General features: G+C 48.0%; 1 protein-coding gene across 2 annotated transcripts in view; it reads right to left on the reverse strand.

Annotated features, from left to right (window-relative positions):
* RGS9 (regulator of G protein signaling 9) overlaps window positions 1–14,356 on the reverse strand; it is a 52,861-nt gene that overhangs the window by 12,339 nt on the left and 26,166 nt on the right. For both annotated transcript variants that reach the window (XM_046674303.1, XM_046674302.1), the window contains exons 10-15: window positions 13,740–13,801; window positions 11,663–11,776; window positions 8,556–8,671; window positions 5,464–5,551; window positions 3,123–3,261; window positions 1,018–1,103 (exon numbers count right to left, since the gene is read on the reverse strand). In XM_046674303.1, the coding sequence (XP_046530259.1) occupies window positions 1,018–1,103; window positions 3,123–3,261; window positions 5,464–5,551; window positions 8,556–8,671; window positions 11,663–11,776; window positions 13,740–13,801 (605 nt within the window). The remainder of the gene's footprint in view (window positions 1–1,017; window positions 1,104–3,122; window positions 3,262–5,463; window positions 5,552–8,555; window positions 8,672–11,662; window positions 11,777–13,739; window positions 13,802–14,356) is intronic.

Raw genomic sequence — 14,356 nt, forward strand, 5'->3', positions numbered from 1 at the left:
GAGACTGCCCTCCCTTCCCCCTACTTTCTGGCAGGACTTACGGAGCTATTACGGCCCTTTCTTGTGGCTTAAAGGAGAAGCTTTCAAGTCCCCAGGGACACTGAACTCCCTTACCAGGTAAGCTAGAAGAACAGCACCACAAAGACGTCCTTTCTCTTCTTTTCCCCACGGGGCCATTATCCTCAAGAATGAAACCAAGCTGGAGGTTTTTTTAAAGCTCCTTTGATAAAGGCTCTGGTCCAACCACCCTCCTTTGAACTGACTGGGGATGCTGGAAAAGAGCCCAGCGTGGGCTGAGCTGGCACACAGGGGAACATTTATGAACCACGGGGGGATAGGACATGTGCTGGCACTGGGGAAACCTCCGCCAATGTCCCACGTCCTGCTCAAGCTGTCATTTGGTTACTCTTTTGAATCTTCAAACCCTATAGAGTTTTCTTTTTCACCAAAAAAAAAGAGTTCAAATTGCCTTTCAGAACATTATTTCATCCTTTGCCCAAGGGCTCAGCCAGATGAGATGATCCACATCTCCCACAAGGAAGATGAGAACCAGCGAGTTAAAAGGCAGGATACTTAGAACGTCATTGTCGTTTCCCCACACAGTCTACCACTTTCTCTTGGGGTGCAATCTGCTATTCCTTAGGATGTTGCAAGGATATGAGGACGTGGCTAAATTAATTCCCATACATCAGTTTGGGAGGTGAAGTGTAACAACTGAAAAACCAATAAGACGCTTCTATTTGTGATAAGGATAATGATCGGTCTGATAATCAAAAGTCTTTCAAACCAGCATTACGGAAACAAAACTTACTGGCAGTAATTACTAAGGAAATCTTGCTAGGGTGATTTCAGGGCATTATGAAGCCAATGAGACAATCATACCCTAAGCAGTACTTCCCAGTCCTCAATATTTTCATCATGCAAATATCTCAATCACGGCCATTAGGCTGAAAGAGTCGCTCACTTCTCTGTAAACAAAACAGCAGGCAACCAGCAATTACAGACCGTTCCACTTGCCTTCTCTTGGTGGTTTCCTGAGGTTCAATAGCTTTGGCCAGCATTTCCTTATAGATTGGAGATTTTAAATAGCGAGCATAAGAATCCTAGTGGGAACAAGAGAAAAACAGTAATTACGAGAGGGAAAGTGTCAAATCAAACAAATGCACTTGCCATTCTCAAGCCCTCTCTCGGCAGCCAGACGGCGAAGTTAAGTGAATGTGTCTCCTTGTGTGAAAGGTGTTCTGTGTGTGTCTGAAGCAACAGTTCTCACGTGTGGCCCCCAGACCAACAGCATCAATTTCACCTGGCAACTGGCTAGAAATACACATTCTCAGGCCAGCCCTAGTCCTACTGACTCAGAAACTCTGGGGTGGGACAATCTGAGTCTTAATAGGCCTCCAGGCGATTCTGCTGCACTAGAGGTTAGAGAACCACGGTCTACAGCCCTCACACTAAAATCCACCTGGGGTTCCAGTGAGGCAGGCATGAGACAAGAAGACACCTGTGTCCAACCTCTACCACCCAAAACCTTCTTCCAGGGAAAATGAACAGGCGTGAGCATGGAGCCCACTTCGAAGCCCGCTAACATCCCTTTCTGCCCTGAATCTGGGTATAAAGGCAAGAAAATACAAAAACAAAAACAAAAGACCCAGCCTCAGACTCCTCTCGTGTGGATATTTCCTGGGATCCTGGGCAGGTTCAGAGAAGAACACCAGCTACTTCCAAGCCAACTGAAAACTCTAGTCACAGCAAATATGAGATGAAGCCCACAGCGACAACTGTGAGAATTTCTCTACAACAAATTGAGAACATCTTTTTAAATTTATTGAAATGGTACCATTCTAAAGACTAAGTGAGAACTAGAAGACAGTCTAGGAATAAGGATTATGGAACCATTGGGTCATGTTGAGTTTACTGTCATACGACATGGCCTAGAGTGACACAGAGTCCAATAAGCATATATATCATTCTTTTCTTACGTTACCCGGGACTCTGTTTTGTCCTGGCTAGCAGCTGACTTCCCTGGGGATCTCCCTAAAAGATTGCATGAAAACCACATTTTTAAGAATCAAAATGTATTTTCAAATACATTAAAGAAGATCATTATTAAAGAAAACTTGCTGTGAATTTTCTTTTACGGTAAACACAGAGAAACCTCACTGATGAAAAACAAATAGTAGGAAAAAATGGCTCATCTGGCTTGCTGAAAATTCTAAATTACTGCATATTTTAAAAGTTAAGTAAAAACATTTCTTTATAACGAAATACACATAAAAGACTAAATAAAATATAAAATCGAGAAGCTAATAGAAGTTGGCCATTTGCGCAAACCCACAGCATAAATGAAGTTTCTAGAGATACTTGGCCATAAAAGAAATAATTGCTATGTGAGAAGTTGAAGCTACTGAAGAAAGTCTTGTTGGGGATGCCACCAAATAGGAGCCACACTAGACATCTTGTCTAAGGCTAACTCTGAGCCTCAAATTCTAATTTCTTAAGAAACTGACTGATTTTCTTTCAGGTTCCCTTTTTTTTTTTTTTTTAACAATTTCCTGGAAAAAGTTCACCATGTTCACTTTTTATTAATAATCTAGAAGCCAAGCTGAATTCTCACAGGGTTTTTCCATAGTCACACCGAATGTTTCTCTTTCAGATACTAAACCCCCCCCATGTTATATTTGCTTAGGGCCAGGCACCAGAACTGCCACCATTCTACGGTAGTGACTAAGAGCTTGGCCTTCAGACTCAGGCAGCCCAAGTTTGAACCCCAGCTCCACCTCTGGTGAGGGCTTGGGCAAACTACTGGACTCTGGAGAAGCGATGCCAACCTCGTGGGTTGTCTGCGTACCAATGACCAATGTCATTACTGCCTGTACCATGACTGCAGAGACAGAGGCCCGTAAGAATCCATACAGCTTCTGCAGGTGGTCCTCCCTGGCCAGTGAGCTGGGGGCTCAAGGAGGTTCCAGCACAGGACACGTGGAAGACACAAGCATCCCAACACCAGCAAAGCAGTAACCACGTATTATCTTCCTTTCTCCCACAGGTAAGGAACTTTCCAGGTACTGGGGGAGGGAAGGGCTTCCTGGCCCCCGAGTATCCTCGGCACAGACCCCACCTACCTTCTTCATGAGCATGTAGATGTGGGTTTGCGCAGCATCCAGCACGTAGCGGTGGGGATGCCTCAGCCCCTTGACGGTGATGTCCATGGTTTTGCCGTCTATGTTGATCCACCGCCTCGCCCCTGGGGCCAGGAATAGCCTGGGCCAGGGAGGAAAACGTCAGCGAAACTAGCTAAACCAAGCTGGCTAATGAAAAGTTCACAGCTGCTTGGGAGGGAGGGCTGGACATGGCTCAGGTCATCGGGATAAAAGCGGTCCCTTTTTAGGAAACGCCAAAGAGTTTGAACAGGCTGTCAAGCAACATTTCCTAGAAGCAGGAAAGCAGGCATGCTAGTATTGGGAATGTGAATATTTTAACTTTGGTGTTCCCAATCTCTAATAGAGAGAGCAGAAGACGGGTTAGGTAATCCAGGTTGGATTAAGCCCTAGCCATTAGGGTGAAGAATCCAGTCTCCAACTTATTTAGCAGGATTTGGGCCCCACCTGGAACCAGGCAAGGACACCTCCAAACAGGTGTTCTGCGGCCTCTGTTCCCCCTTGGCCCAGTCTAGACGTGTGGGGTGATGAATCTCAAATGCTGAGCTGGGAGGCAGCCCCTAATCCCAGCGTCCCGAGGTTTGATGACCTGAGCATCCTTGCCACTGGCCCCAGTGAGAACCAGGCTCGGCCACGCTTCCTGAGTCCTGTGGGTCAAGCTGGGATCTCGGGCCCTCGGGGCTCCCTGCAATTTCCCATTCTGAGTCCTTGTGGGGTTAGAAGTACTCCCCTGGATATTTTGCCACACTCCCAACCGTACATTAAAATTCTGGAATTCAGACTAAGATTCTGTAACTGGGGAGCCTGGGGAAGGAGGAGCTGCTGTGAAGGTGGAGGCAGGAAGTTCCCTGGCAGATTTGTGGAATCAGGAGTCGTGCGTGTGTCATCACGGGTGAGGCCGTCAGGCACCATCATTCCGGGGAAGGACGTCACGGGACCCTCCTGGAACAACAACCTCCCTTCACCCCCACTTCTCTTGGTGTGCAGAGTCCCTCCCTGGGGGAGAAGGTGGGCACACTTTTGGGAAAGTACAGGAGCCCCTAAGTATGCGGAGATGGAGCTCAAGCTCCTCCCTGCAGTGGTGTTAGCGCCTCTCTGAAAACCGGGATGGTCCATTCTGAGTCCAAGAGAAGGACGGACGCAAGAGAACAAAAGGCTAAGTGCTCAGGGGGCGGGGCAGGCATCTGGCTCACTGCCCGAAGCTCAGCGCCAGTCCGGTGGCTGTGGAGGGCTGCTTCCCTCCCAGCACGGTGTTTGGTCTCAGAGAACTACAGCTAAGTCTACGAGTAGGAACTAAATGCACTGGGCCTCAGAGACCAAGACGGGTGTCCACTGTGGCTGGTGCAGAGAGAAGGGCCAGCAGGGATGTCACCACACCAAGCTCAGAGCACCCTCCAGGCTGGGGGGGAGGGGATGGGTGCAAGTGTCAGCAGCTCCGCACCTCAACAGCCCGGTGGTCTCATCACACCTCCCCTGTCCTCTACCCGGCCATCAGGAGAACCACCCTCGGTCTTGGTAATCTGGAGGAGAGCCAGGCGTGGAGGAGGACGGACTTACTGCTACACTGAGCAAGCGCGGCCCAGAGCCACTCAGTGAAAAACAAGAGATGGTCCACATCTGTACCCCAAGCTGGGCTCCCTGTCCCAGACACTCGGGGGACCTCCCTGCCCTCATGGTCCTCACTTCTCTAAGATGGCCTGGGGAATAGGTTTTCCCATCTCACCTATTTTCTTTCTTTTCTCTCTCACACACACACACCTCTCTCAGGAGCCCTAAGAAGGTTTAGTCAAAGACAAATCATCTCGGGCTATAATACAGGGCAGCTGGCTTTTTTTTTTTTTTGCTGAGGAAGATTCACCCTGAGCTAACATCTGTTGCCAATCCTCCTCCTTTTGTGGAAGATTCGCCCTGAGTTAACATCTGTGCCAATCTGCCTCTGTTTTATATGTGGGTCACCGCCACAGCATCGCCACTGACGAGTGATGGAGGTCCAAGCTTGGGAAATTGAACCCAGGCTGCCAAAGAGAAGCCTACTGAACTTAACCACCAGGCCATGGGGCCAGCCCCCTAGGGCAGCTGGCTTTTTAAACTCCTTAGCACATCCCCTAGGAGCAGGGGAATCCTATGATGTGCCTCACCAGGCTTTCTTCAGAGGACCCCCAAGCCTTTCCAAGCATGACAGGGGCAGCGACTGAGGCTGACTCGAGGAGGGTGGTACCTCCCGTTCCATCCCCACCTCACACGCAAAGGGGTGGCCAGTGGGGACCCAAGCGGAGGATCCTCCAACAGTCTGGCTAATCCTCACTTGTAAATCTCCTCTGCTTTCTCCTTGACCTTGGACTGATCTCCATACTTCAGATCCTCACAGGCTTCCCAGAATCCCAGATTCTCCCCTGCGTGGCAGGAGGGGGTCCACGGAGACAGCAGACAGACAGGAAACAAGTTGGGAGAAGAAAAGAGGAAAGAGAAGAAATGGGTCAGCTGGGATGGACTCAGTTCCCCGGCACGGTGAACATCTTCCTTTCTGGAGAACAAGCCACAGTACGTTGTGAGGTCGGTCAAAACACTCCTTGTGAGAAGGACCCACGACTTACTGCCAGGGCCCGGGAGAGCACTGTTAACCGAACAAGCACTCCACACGTGTTCTCTGAAATGAACTCAGCAGCCACCATGTTTGCAGCCACACGTGGCTGCTGTGAACACGGCTCTTTCCCCAACGATACACAGGCCAGAGCTCATATCAACCCCCAGAGGCTGTCACGTTTTTTCTGTCCCAGAATTTGGCCGTAGCAGATATTGTTTGAACAAGGCCACACACGATTAGGCTTGTAAACATGCGCCGCCATGCAACAGGTTTTCTTCACGAAGGCCCCTGTTTACTTTGCTCATGCTCAATCACTGTGCATGACTTCTGCCTCCTTTATTTGTGCACAGAGACCCCAACTGTTAGAGCCCCTCACAGGGCATATGCCAGCTGCTTACAGAGAGGCTGCTCAAGCAGCAATGCTGACGACCGACTCTCAGGGCAGCCTGGCCACGGGGCCACTTAACAGAGGGTCACCTGAGCCAGAGCGACTCTGCTCCTCCGGGCCCAGAAGGAAAGTTAGACTCCTCACAACTTCATTCCCTTCCAGCTTGAAGTTCTCTAACCCATTTCCCCAGCACCTAAGTACACTGCGAATGCCTTGGCACAGCCATCCCAGGTGGCAATTTTTGCCTGAGAAAATAAAGACGGTCACACCAGTGGGAGAGCAAGAGCCTGTATGTGGTGTGGGTGTGTGTGCACGTATGTGTGTGTATGTACGTGCCCATGTGTGTATGTGTGTGCATTGTATTCATGTGTGTGCATGTATGTGTGCATGTGTGTATGTGTATACATAAATCACAGAATGCTGTGATGTGGAGACATGAACAAGAGCATCCCCTCCTCTCCTTTTATAGCATTTTTTGCAAAGCTCCCAGGTACTGCAGACTGGAAAAGGCTACACAATTCTAAACTAGTTGACATCCGTCCCCTAACTCTACACAGGCCATTCCTCTTCAGGGTGTTCTTTGGACTCAGATCACAGGCAGGAGTAAACAGGCCGGCGATGCTCTTAGTGACTGCCAATCCTCTTACATCAAGTGGACTGCAGGCCCCCTCCCCATGCAAAAGACGATTAATTGCTTAGGGTTAAAACTAAATGAGCAATTATTCACAGTAGCCAAAAGGTGGAGACAACCCAAATGTCCACCAACTGATGAACGGATAAACAAGATGTGGTATAGCCATACAACAGAATATTTGGCCATAAAATGGAGCGAAGCACTTTACGTGCTACCACGTGGATGAACCTTGAAAATACTATGCTAAGCAAAATAAGACAATGGTCACATATTGCATTATTCCACTTATATCACATATCCAGAATAGGCACATCTATGAAGATGGAAAGTAGATTAGTAGTTGCCCACGACTGGTGCGGAGGGAGGAAGTGGGGAACAGAGGAATAGAGAATGGCTTCTAATGGGTAAGGGGTTTCTTTTTGAGATGTTGAAAATGTTCTGGAATTATATAGTAGTGATGGTTGCACAACTTTGTGAATATATAAAAACCATTGAACTGTATGTTTTAAAAGGGCAAATTATATGGTATGCGAATTATAGCTCAATTAAAAATTTTAATTAAATAAACTCATGATTCATCTGCCCTGTTCATACGTGAAGCCTAGGGACGCTCATGAGGATATCACCGACAGTACTCTTTTAAGAATGGAGGGAAATCTTTTTCATGGATTCTCTGTTACTAACTAATGTGTAGGTGGGATAGGCTCAGGGTGTGGTTTGTCACTTTGCCACTAGATGGCACCCTAACCACTCATTCGCCAGTTGCTTCTGGCCCCGCGCTAAGAACACTTCCCTTTCCATCCGTTTTTTCTGGGTTTTATTACATCATGGCAATTAGGCTTGATTAGAGAGAAGGATTTTCAAGAGTCCCTATTGTAATATAATGTGCTGCATCACTCAAATGGGCTAACGGCATGTCCCATGGGATTAGTTTCCAGAGCAACCCCACAGGCAAGTGGGTCTTGGGTAGTAAGCAGCTGAGCCTTGAGCCTTGAACGTGATGCTCCCCAGGGCCGGGGATTCAGTAAGGAAGCAAACAGGTCCCATAAAAGTAAGTGTTTCAGCAAAGGTGGTGAAGTCAATTGAAGGCTCAGCCTAATGAAACTGGTTCTACTCTGGCTTCTCAGTTTTCCCAGATGTTCCTCAGTGCAATTTGCTTAAGAAGTCGCAAGTGCCTCCCATGATAAGCCATCCAGAGACAAGGTAGAAAGTGTGGCCCTACCCATCCCATTAAAATCCGCACCCTCCTAAGACCCCGAAGGAAGCAGCTCAGGAGCTGCGGCAGTGGTATATTAGAAGCACCTGGGGAGGTTCCCCCCAAAACCAATCAAAAAGGAACCTCCGGGGATGGGAGCCAGGCAAACAGGTTTTAAAATATCCCCAAGTGAACTGAGTGTGCAGCCAGGGTAGAGAAGCACTGAGCTGAAGAAAACCAGGCGGTGAGACAAAAAGAGAAGCTTTTTTCTGCTTCCTTTCTTGTCGAGTTTCCCTGAGGAGCTGCCCTTAGTGGCAGGGGATGCAGGAGCTCTGGAGCTGGTGACATGAAGTGAGGACACCCAGAGGAGATGGAGCCCTTGGAAACGTGAATGATGCTAACGTGGACTGTGAGAGCAGACGCCTGTGGGACTTCTTGGAACCCATGGAAAGGAGAGGTCTATAAAGGGCCTGTTTAAGAGGATGCACGAGCAAAGCTGTGAAAATATCTGCTGAGCAGTCCTTGAAACCCTCTGCCCGACAGGACAGGAGTGTTCCTAAAAGTAAAAAGTTTATTGAAAAAAATCAAAGACCCACCACTGAATTCTTTCTTGAGAAAGTACTGGAAGCTCTGTCGACCCTTGGGGTCTCGGATCAATTCACTGAAGTTGAAGGCCCATCGCTCCACCCGCATCTTGGTTGGGATTTCCACCCTGCAAGAACGATGATTTGTAAATGCACCAGACCCTCAATGCGAGGAGGGCTGAGCCGGGCGGTGGCAGGGGTTGGGGTGGGGGTGGGGGGCTCTAGCCCCCACTAACCTCCATTTGTCCCACAGCCCAGGGCTCAACCCAATCCTCCCCCCGCTCCACGTCCATGCACAAACGTACAACCCAAGTCATCACTTGCTAGGCAGATGCAGCCTCGGACAAGTCCCCGGGGGCTCACATCAGGAGCTGGCCACCCCAAAGATGAGAAGTACGCCCACAGGGAGGGCCTCCCACTCCAGCCACTCCCGTAGCCTTTGGGGCAAAAGAACACAGATGCCTCCTCCAGGCCTGTGGAGACAGGCCACGGAGAGTCAGGCTGCCACACCAGACCAGGAGAGAATTCCAGAACAGCAGTGGTGACAGGTACTGTGGCCTCCACCTGTTGCCCACCACACAGCTGCCCCTTCACCATGGAACAGAGGACATCTGGTGGCTCTTCCTGTACCTGCCTCAGGCCACGCACCCCCGGGAAGCCCTACTTATCACCTAGGCACCCTCTCCCAGAGCTTCCTCTAAGATACAAGTCACACTCCACTCCCGTGTTTTGAAAGGTCTCCCTGATCCCAGGAAGGACATTCCAGCCCAGCTAGCTGAGGTCTCACATTCCAGAAAATCAGGAAAATAGGTGGTTTTCCTCCTATTCCTAATGAAATTCTCTGTAACCCAACATGGCCCTTTTGGGACAAAGGTTTCCAAGTCCATGACACCACGTTTCCCACTGATGTAGCGGCCAGAACTCTGACCGGGTACAATTCACGTCTACGGATCTGAAGTCAGCCAAGCAGGTTTACACTTTCCACAACAACAGCATGAAACAGTAAGAATATCGCAGTAACATTAACAGCCACCATTCACGGAGTGTCGCCATCCGTGAAGCACTGTGCCTTACACATACATCACTGGATCCTTAAGAGAACACTGCGAGCTGGATATTGCCATCTCCACCTTATGTCTGAGACGACCAAGGCTCAGAGAGGTTAAGTACTTGCCCAGGCTCACACAAAAAGCAGCAGAGCCTGGAGCAAAACAGTGGTGTGCCAACTTCAGTGTGCCCCAGAATCACCTGGAAGACTCATGAAGACACAGATTGCTGGGTCCCATCCTGAGTTTCTGATTCAGTAGGGGTCTCGGGTGGGGCCCAAGAATTTGCATTTCTAACACGTTCCCCAGGGACACTGACGCTGCTGGTCCAAGACCCACTCTGGGAGCCAAAGCTCTGAACCAGTCCTGTGAATGCTGGCTGCTCATTAAAATCATTGGGAGCTTTTAAAAACCACTGTGGGGTGACGGGGTAACCCAGGCCAATCACAAAGGAGGCTTTGGGGGTAGAGGCTAGACATTGGTTTTTGCTTGTTTTTTTAAGCTTCCCGGGTAACTTTAATACTGCTCTAGAATCTAACCCCTGAAGAACAAGGCTTCCCGTTTACAGGGGGGCATTCATTTGGCATCCACCCAGTCCCCTCTGATGATGGATCCTACACAAAACAGCACCCCTCTTCTTTTCACCAGCAAATCTCTACCTCAAGCTTCAATACCACACTCTCCATTTCATTTAAAATCCAGCAGCTGTCCATATCTTCTTCCCAAACCCTCCCAGGACAACCCGTTTCCTGGCCATGTGGCCCTGCCTTCTCCTCCATGGAAAGCCGAATTCTGTACATCCTTGTCCACAAGAAGACTCACCTCTCTTACCTGACACACTGGGAGACAGGCACAGGCTCCAGAAAACCATCCTAATAACTGGAGCCTGCAGAGGGGGAGGGAAGACTCCCCAGAAGGTGGTTCTAGAGTCTTCAGCTCTGCAGTTGACCCTGGCAGATGAGGGACCCCAAACTCCAGATGAGGCCCTCCGTAACCCCGCAGCTGCCCAGAGCAGGGGTGTGAACAGGCGATAGGGCTCCCAGTTCTGCCCGCTTACCTGGCTGATCTGTGCTACCTGTAAGTTCCTTATGTTCCTCACGGCTCAGGTGGGGATGCCCTGGTGCTGACCTAAGTGTGGTCTTACACACATACACCAGCCCCTTCCCCACCCCCGCCGTTCTACCTTTCCCTCTGACTTGACATCTAGACCCTTCTCTTCTTCCTTCCTTGCTAGCTTGGACTCTCCCTCGGCATTGCTGCCCTTGCCCCTCTTCCAAACAAGAGATTTATGCAGGCCCAGTTAGCAGCAGTAACTGTTCAAAATTCACCAACAGAGCCTAGGAGCGAGTGGTGTAATTGCCAAGGCAAGCTCACGGCCCCGCCCTCCGGGAACTTATTCCGACTCTACTCAGATACCAATATGCAAAGCCATAAAGATGACCGTTTTCTTTTCAAAAACAATATATTGTTGAACAAAGAGTTACCATTTGACCTGGCAATTCCACTCCTAGGTATACACCCAAGAGAAAAGAAAACATACGTCAATACAGAAACCTGTACGTGAATGTTCATAGCAGCATAATTACTATTATTCATAATAGCTAAAAGGCAGAGACAACCTAAATGTCCATCAACTGAAGAATGGGTAAACAAAATGTGGTATATCCATATAATGGAATACTACTCAGCAATAAAAAGGAACAAACCATTGATGCATGCTACAACATGGATGAACCTAAAACATTATACTAAGTAAAAGAAGCTAGTTACAAAAGACCACATGCAGCTTGATTCCATTTATATAAAATGTCCAAAATAGGCAAATCCAAAGAGACAGACAGTAGATTAGTGGTTGCCAAGGACTAGAAGGGTATTGGCGGGGGGTAGCTAAATGGTACAGCTTTCTTAATTGGGTGATGAAAATGTTTTAAAATTGACTGTGGTGATGGTTGCATGACTCTATGAATACAGTAAAAACCATTGAATTGTATACTTTAAATGGGTGAATTGTATGGCATGTTAATTATAACTCAAAAATCTGTTTTAAAAAACCCCAATATATCAAATACATACAATTTGGCATTTAAATCCCAGAACTGGGTGTCATCTGTTATCCAAGGATTGCTAGGGAGGCAGCCTGACATGATGGCATCATTGGATGAAAACTGCTCACTGTATTTGACGATCCTGAAAAGCAAATGGAAAACGATTTCTTAGAAGTTCAACGCCCAAGAGGCTAAATCAATGTTTGGGTTGATTGACCAGCCTGTCCTCCTTTTCCTTTATCAACTTGATTACATACTTATTACTGTCTTCTTAGAAAAATGCTCTAATAGCCCTCGAGATGGGCAGGTATTCACAAGATCTGTCCCTATTCTACTCGTGAAACGAAACGCTGTCTCCAAACCCAGTCCCTTTGCAATATCTCTGTACCTATTTCATAAGAATATGGCCCCTTTACATTTTATCATGAGTTTTCCAAATTCAAAGCCGACTCAGTTTGCATGTGTTCAAACAGGTGTCTTGGCACCATCTTGGAAGCACGAGGTTGCCATGGACTCACTGAGATTCTGCTGTCTCATAGGGTTCCACCTTTCGTCAGGCTAAGGCCTAGGTTTGCGAACTCAGACCCATTATTCAAAACCTATGGTCTCATTGAGGTGTGAATCCCACACTCACAAATGTGGGCAAGAACTAATTCCTTCTATTGAGTTAGACCTTCTGAGTCAACGCTTTTCCTGGTGTCTGGGCAGTCTGGAAAAACCTGCCGTGCCTCCACCCCATAGGTGGGGTATTGCATCCACGGTATACACATAAGACGCCTGCCACAAAGTCTGCCCACAGCCACAGCATTTTGATGCCCTAGGGATAAACCAGAGCACTGGGTGCATTCTGTGCAGGACTCAATCCCCTTGGCTTCATTTCTCTCAAGACTCTCTTATTCTTCAGTTAGACCTTTACAGCAGACTCGCTGAAGAGAAGAAAAAAAAAAAACTGGCCCACAGGTCCAAACACTAATGATGTCAAAATTACAGTAATGAGGCTCTGAGACAAATAAAAATTGGAAAGTGGTCTAGGAAGTATCCAGTAGCCTCTGAATCTCCTTCAATGCCCTTTCTGTTTGGTTTCATGAAGCTGGGTTTCTGGAACATCAGAGTAGACAGTTTTGATGTTATCACAGAACAATGAGTATCATTATAACCCAAAGTGGGTGTCCACTGAGTGCCCGGTGCACTCTCATCTGTGTCCAGGCTCAGCAGCAGCAGACACGAGTCGCTGAAAAGTGTGAGTGAGGTCAGGGTGCATTTTCTCGGGCAGGCGGTATTTTTGCAAACTAGGGATTTGGGAAGATGTAAAAAGATATATGAAGGTTTTTACAAGAACCTAACCCCTAACAGGATGAGAAGAAAGGCAATGGACGAAACACGGCATCTTCAGTCTCCGTCAGTTCCAGCACCCGAGTTCTCACACAGTCAGAGTAAACGATTAGTCACGTTATGCATCCCCAGGAATCAGCCAGGTCCCTTTTCACTGTGCAGAAAAATCCCAGAGCCAGCAAGGTGGTCCTAAAATGAATTCCACATTTCAAAAGTATAACTGTTTACATTCGGGGAGCACTGAACCCTCTCTGTCTCCAAAATAATGTCCTATGGGGGAATGGATCAAGGTAGCCAGAATATTCAATCAATCAAACATAAATTTCCAATTTACCCTAATTGGATTTTAAATCAAAGATTAATGATGGACATTTTAACAGTACATTGAACCAGTAAACATAACCCACATATCCCTAATAAATTTGAGTGAGTAATGACAAGAACACAGGCTATCGTGGATCCCCACAGGGTGCGGTCTGTGAACTTTCAACTCTTCCCATCGTCTCCATCCACTCGTTAGTGGATTCCAAGAAAGATGACAGACTTCTATAGAACCTCACTCGCCCCCGATTTTGCCTAATCCAAGATGAGACCTGGAGACTCACACTGAGAGAAGAACTAGGAACTTCACCCGTAAGACACTGCTCTTGTCCCTCAGAATCCTTTAGGATCTTAAGTCAGGCTATGACTTTCAAGTTTGCCTTAAAGCAGAAGTTCTCCTCTCGTCCACCTATTGTTCAAACCTCAGCAAGACCAAGACATTAGGCACATACCCTCCAAGGGACACTGAGGACTTCACCGTGGACCTCATTAAGGCCTGCTGGTAATACATGATCTGGAAGAGACACAGTTGTTAGAAAACGTCCAACTTCCTCACCCTTGAGTGTCAATAACACTGACACTTACATATGGCCTCCAGAACCAGAAGCCATTTAACCATCATAGCACCCCATTCCATTCCTTCAAGTCAGCCACCTCAGTACCAAGAGGGTGCAGGCCCACAGTAGACAGGTGACCCAGAACTCCAAATTAGGGGTCTCCTTAACTCATCACGTGTTAGTCTAAGAAAAGGCATCAACTGAAAAAAAAAATTCTAAGCAGCATTAAACCAAGACATGGAGATAGATCCTTAGCTTTTCCCTCACGTGCCTCTGCCAGAAGCAGAGCTAACCTCAATGGCCAATGCTTCCCAGGGCTCTGTCTTACCCAGGCTTTGTCTATCCCAGGGCCCGGGATACAAGATTTGCCAAACAGGTAACATACCACCCTGGACAGATTCTGAACAGCCCTGTAAGTGTAGGAGCACAGCCATGGTGGGGAGCAGACAGTCTGCAGCACTGGCTCCCACATCCCTCAGATCTGTGCCTTCTGGGAGCATTTCAGATCCTGA

The sequence above is a fragment of the Equus quagga genome, chromosome 11 (assembly GCF_021613505.1).
Source record: "Equus quagga isolate Etosha38 chromosome 11, UCLA_HA_Equagga_1.0, whole genome shotgun sequence".
In the NCBI taxonomy this organism is placed as follows: Eukaryota; Metazoa; Chordata; class Mammalia; order Perissodactyla; family Equidae; genus Equus; species Equus quagga.